At 40.8% G+C, this 5,882-nt stretch overlaps 1 protein-coding gene and 1 long non-coding RNA gene across 2 annotated transcripts; both read right to left on the reverse strand.

The window, feature by feature from the left end:
• Window positions 1-851: 851 nt before the first annotated feature.
• Window positions 852-1,510, reverse strand: LOC121812997. Its single transcript, XR_006053451.1, has 3 exons — window positions 1,420-1,510; window positions 1,212-1,261; window positions 852-1,127 (listed from the first exon to the last, which is right to left on the reverse strand). It is a non-coding gene; the product is annotated as an uncharacterized LOC121812997 (long non-coding RNA).
• A 108-nt stretch (window positions 1,511-1,618) lies between these two features.
• On the reverse strand, window positions 1,619-4,442 carry LOC121812999. Its single transcript, XM_042216368.1, has 3 exons — window positions 4,403-4,442; window positions 2,067-2,390; window positions 1,619-1,992 (listed from the first exon to the last, which is right to left on the reverse strand). The coding sequence occupies exons 1-3, from the start codon at window positions 4,440-4,442 to the stop codon at window positions 1,619-1,621; spliced, it is 738 nt and encodes a 245-aa protein (XP_042072302.1).
• Window positions 4,443-5,882: the final 1,440 nt, after the last annotated feature.

Here is a 5,882-nt window from a genome sequence, read left to right on the forward strand (position 1 = left end):
ATTCTTTAGGGCTATGCCTGTAACACTCTGTCTATTGCCTTCATATTAAATCATTTTTTCAATAATAATTAAAAAAAATATTTTTTCATGTCATTATGTGGGCCGCAAGTAGAGGTGACATCGTCCGCGAGATTGAGACCCAGGCATTAGAGCAGGGGTGGGCAATTCCAGGCCCCGAGGGCCGGTGTTCCTGCAGGTTTTAGATCTCACCCTGGGTCAACACACCTGAATCACATGATTAGTTCGTTACCAGGCCTCTGGAGAACTTCAGGACATGTTGAGGAGCTAATTTAGCCATTTAAATCAGCTGTGTTGGTTCAAGGACACATCTAAAACCTGCAGGGACACCGGCCTCGGACCGACCCCTGCATTAGAGCCTCTTATTGCCTGTTTTGTTTGGGTTTCCAGAGGGCATAGCCTAACATATAAAACAGGAAAAGACCACCATGTAATCCATTTACTTCAGCAAAGTAACTGTATCCTGAGTACCGCTTTTTTAAATGCTAACTGTAACGGAATACAGTCCCCAACACTGGCTATGTCATAATGAACTATTGCATTTGACCCACTTTTGGTTAGGTGTATGTAATAAAGTATTTGTTGCGTGTATGCAGATATTTTCTTATGTTTTTATATTCTGTCAAATGTTTCTCAAACACAGTCTCAATTTCCACATCAGAATTTTAAATTTGCACAAAAAAGAGCTTTAACCTGTTTCGCGTTCTGTTATTTGAAGTCACAAAATAGCAGAAACAAATAGATACCATTGACCAAACATACAAAGCATTGGAGGAATTAAAGAAACATTTATTAATTCAAAATTAAAAAAAAAACAAGGACTACGTACAGTTTCAAATTTTGCCCTCAGATATGCAATAAATCGAAGTTACAGGCTTTGAGAGCCCAAATGGTGGAACAAACAAATTGCCAAGTCTCAAATATAAGGTCAATAACAGAATATGAGGTTCCTTTTAAAATTCAGGAAATGCTCAACATTGTCATGAAGTTCAACATTTAACTTGAGAGTAGACGCTGTCCTCAGCAAACTCTCTCTTCCGTCTTCCTTTTGTTTTTCTTTCAGAGAAATTAATTGAGGCGTAGTTTAGCTCTTCATCAGCTTCACCCTGCTTTATAATTAAAACCATGAGCAAAAACTGTAATAAATAACTGGTAAAACAATATTTTAACTAACAATATTTGTTATTACTTACAGCTTGGTGCAATTTGTCATTTTGTGCTCCTGATATAGCACTTTCTGTTCCTGTAAATATGACAGTAGATCAAAAATGCACTTGATGTGGCATTCGTTCCTGAATTTGTCTGACGTGTACATATAGAATATATATTTATTTTCCATTTTCCAAGTGCAATGAGATCATTTTTGCCTTTAAGAAAGACTATAACTTCTATAACACTTACCTTTATATGGTTTCCATAATCTTTGGTAGAAGATGAGGAAAACATTTCCAATGACAGAAATGGACAAGAACACTAATAAGGTCATTTGGATAGATATTGATTGTGTTGTTTGTTCTGGAAAATAAAAACAAATAAATCTTCTTAAAAAGTCTTATGCCTCATTTTAGAATAACATGTTATTGTGTATTAATTCCAGTACTTAATTCATAATCATACCAAGTTCCACTGAAGATCCATTTCCAAATATAATCTCTCCACATGTGGCCACAGCGCAGTAGTAAGTCCCAGCATCAAAAGCGCTGATATTTTTAGAGAAGTGATAAACACAGTTTTTCTGAGTCTCCGATATTTTCTCACATTCGTTTTTTCTATTTCCATCAGAGTAGATGATGTTTGGGTGAGAATTTTGTGATCCTGCTCTGAACCAAAAGACATTATAATCTCCTGGACATGCCTCATTCTGAGACTCAGAGAGGACTGAACACTCAAGAGTCACTGTGTCTCCTGTACGGTCCGGATTTGATTCTGTCGGCTGCTGGACAACAGAGTAGTTTGATGTCCTCTGAATGTTTCCTTTATAATACAAAACACAAACATTCTTCAAAGCATGCTCAGAAAATATTTGATAAATTAGGGTGCAAAATTACCTTTCACTAACAGGTATGTCCCACTCCATTCAGCATTAATCCACTCTGTGATTCCACAGTGATAGATTCCCTCATCCTCTTGGATTGTCTTCAGAATCATCAAGTTGCTAAAATTTTTATCATTATTTACATTAAATCTTGAATTTGAAAATTCAGGACCATATTCCGGTGGTGTATTTTTATACAGTGCCAATATCAATTTAAGAGTTTCTCCAACGTTCTGCTTGTACCAGTAGATTGCTTTACTGCTCAGCTCTTTCGGTAAAGCACATGTTAAGGTTGCCGCTTCACCAAGTTGAACTATGTTCACTGGCACCAGAGAGTCTGAGTTGAAACAAAACACAGAAAAACAAAATTTTGCTTGAAAATTTTTAAATTGTTATCATTTCAAAAACATTATTGTTATTATCTATAACTCTACACATATATATTTTACAATAACAACATATATCAGATTTATGAACAGAGAAAAGTAGCCCTTACGTCCTTGATGAAGAAATAGCCATGTCATCCATAACCCCACCATCTTGATACTACTCCTTTTTAGGAACCTCATTGCTATTTCTGTGAGAGAAGGAAGTGAGATGAGTGACTGGGTAAGACCATCTATGCATATGATAGCTCTGATTGGTTAAAAAATAATAGATTCAAAAGTACACTTCCTGTCACATTGATCTCAACCAGAGGTTTTTCTGTTTCATCTTCTATTGCAGTTGTTCAGATTGTTCAGTTTTCATATTTATATTCGAGTTTGTGATTGTAATCCATCTTCTCAAGCAATAAGCATGGATCCATGGATAATAATTATTGGTACATACAACAAGATATACCTCAGATATGTAACACTTTGTAACACTTTGTAACACTTTGTAACACTTTCGAGTAAATATGCAATGTTTCTTTGGTGGGAAGGTCATGAAATTTCTTCCTTGGAAGAGTTGAAGAGCAGACTGAACTAATAGAATAATAAGTGCAAGATTTTATTTGTGATTTTTTTTTGATAATCACAATATGCAAGCTCTTTTTCTATTAGTTAGCTCCAGGTACACCCTTATTCAGAGATCATGGGTATCATGATTGTAGTTATGAAATCAATTTTTTTGTCAAAAGGTTTTCTTTTTCATCCCTGGCTCAAACTACCATCAGGTTCCTTACCTCCAATTTTTTCTGGGGGAGTACTGTGGTGTATCTTTAAGACTGACTAAGGCTCACCCCAGTCCATTTGTTTGTCTTCTCCACTTCCAAACAAGAGTTGCTCCACCTGAGACAGCAAGGAGGAAGTCTGTGCTACAGCCCATCAGCATCAATGGGGAGTGCGTGGAAAGGTTGTCCAGTTTCAAGTCCCTGGCTGTGCACATAGACATAGACCTCCAATGGAGCTCAAATACCTTGGCGGTTGTAAAGAACACCCAACAGCTTCTCCACTTACTGAGAATCCTCAGAAAAGTGGACCTGAAGTGGGGGCTGCTGATTGTCTTCTACTGTTGCTTCATTGAAAGTGTGCTGACATACTGCATCTGTCTATGGTTCTCCAGCTGCACCATGGCACACAAAAAGGCACTTCAGAGGGTCATTAATATGGCCCAAAATATCATCGGACATCCTCTTCCCTCCCTCAAGGACCTGTACAGCACTCACAGGGCACGCAGCATCCTGCAGGATTGCACACACCCAGGACACCGGGTGTTAAGCTGCTGCTGTCTGGCACGAGATTCAGTTTGCTGAGGTGGCGGACAAACAGACTCAAGGACAGATTTTACAGGGCAATAGCTCAAAACAATGCTAACAGACACCAAAGCGCTCCTCAAAGACAAGAGGAGGGCCTTCCGAGCAGGCAATAGAGAGGAGGTGAGAATGGGTCTATGGCGTTATTAAAGGGAAAGATCAGAGAGGCTAAAGAAAATTACAGGAGAAAGCTGGAGTGAAAACTCCAGCAGAAGAGCATGAGAGTGGTGTGGAGTGCCGTGACACCCCTCTCCCACCGATTACTTTTACTCACGACCAGATGCAAAGACAAATGAGAAGACTCCACTCAGGCAAGTCTGCTGGCCAGACAGGATGAGTCCCCGTGTCCTCAAGGCCTGTGCAGCCCAGCCTTATGGATTCTTTAATAAACTGTTCATGTTGAGTCTGAGTCTGCAGAGGGTCCCATTGCGGTGGACGACATCATGCCTCGTTCCTGTACCAAAGATGCCACGTCCCAGTGGCTCCAGGGTTTCGAGCCTGTGGCACTGACTTTCCACGTCATGAAGACCATGGAAAGAGTCATTCTTGACAAGCTTCCAACCTATTGTCAGGCCACATCAGCATCCCCTTTAGTTCTCTTACCAGCTTACCAGAGCTGAGGACGCCATCGCCTGCCTGCTCTATGCCCATCTGGACCAGCCAGCGAGCACAGTGAGGGTCATGTTTTCAATAACATCAGGCCGACCCTCCTGGGTGATAAGCCCACAGCAATGCAGGTGGATGCCTCTCTGGTGTCCTGGGTTGTTGATTACCTCACAGGAAGACCACAACATGTGTGTCTTCAACATTATGTGTCTGACAAGGTTAGCAGCAACACAGGCGCACCACAAGGGACTGTCCTCTCCCCTTTCCTCTTCAACCTCTACACCACAGACTTCAGCCACTGCACAGAGACCTGCCATCCTCAGAAGTTTTCTGATGACTCTGTGGTGGTTGTATGCATCAGTGAGGGCGATGAGATGGAGTACCTGGCTGCGGTTCAAGCCTTTGTAAATGGTGCAAGTAAAATCATCTGCAACTCAACGTGACAAAGACCAAAGACTTGAAATTAGACTTTAAGAGGACCAAACCTGTGACGCCTGTTTCAATCCAGGGAGTCGATGTGGACACTTTGGTGGACTACAAATACCTCGGAGTACACATGACAATGCCCAATATTTTTTATGAGTCTGTTGTGGTGAGTTGTGGGTGGCAGATACCAACAGAGTCAATAAACTGATCTACAAGGCCAGTAATGTTGTGAGTATGGAGCTGGACTCCCCTAAGGTGGTGTAGGAGAGGCGGATGTAGTCCAAAAAAATGCTGGACAATACCTCCCACCCACTCCACTATGTGCTGGCAGGTCACAGGAACACGTTCAGTGAGAGGCTGAGATTAACCAAATGCACCACTAATCTCCCTGTACAACTCCTCCATCTAATGCACAGTTCACAGTGCAATAGTTACACATTTTTGCACATGCTCTGTAGTAAAATTAACAAAGTTTTACAGTTGTCAACCATGTATATTTCACCTCTATAATATACTGGATATTTATGATTGAGCTATTCGTATATATTAGAGTTATTTCTTATATTTCTTAACTTTGTAATATATTGTGTTATTTAATTTAATCCAGTCTGTTACAGCTATTGTCTTGGAGCAACTGTAACCACATAATTTCCTTTTAGTATTCTGATTCTGATGATGATATACATTGTGAATAAACATGCTCCCTGTGGGGACACTGAAGAGAGATTAGGCTGGTAGTCAAGCTGCCTCTGGCTCTGTTTTCACTCCTCTTATATCAATTATGATATTGTTAAATTGTTATAGACATTTCCAGATGTCTGCATAAACAGAGGCAGGGAAATAGAGCAGGTAAGTTTTCCCTCACTAATCAGCTTTGCTAACATGTAGAGGAGTGCAGTGTAAATCGATCGTGGCTCAAGAGTTGGGAGTTTGTCTTGTAATCGGAAGGTTGCCGGTTCGAGCCCCGGCTCGGACAGTCTTGGTCGTTGTGTCCTTGGGCAAGACACTTCACCCGTTGCCTACTGGTGGTGGTCAGAGGGCCCGGTGGCGCCAGTGTCC

Source organism: Haplochromis burtoni, unplaced genomic scaffold (assembly GCF_018398535.1).
Source record: "Haplochromis burtoni strain Fernald_Lab_line unplaced genomic scaffold, NCSU_Asbu1 Contig_1029, whole genome shotgun sequence".
NCBI lineage: Eukaryota > Metazoa > Chordata > Actinopteri > Cichliformes > Cichlidae > Haplochromis > Haplochromis burtoni.

Coding starts and splice junctions, on each gene's coding strand:
- LOC121812999 (XM_042216368.1), bottom strand. CDS start 4,442: ATGGGCATAGAGCAGGCAGGCGATGGCGTCCTCAGCTCTG. Junction 2,391..4,402: donor CGATGGCGTCCTCAGCTCTG/GTAAGCTGGTAA, acceptor GTTTCAACTCAG/ACTCTCTGGTGCCAGTGAAC. Junction 1,993..2,066: donor GACATACCTGTTAGTGAAAG/GTAATTTTGCAC, acceptor TGTATTATAAAG/GAAACATTCAGAGGACATCA.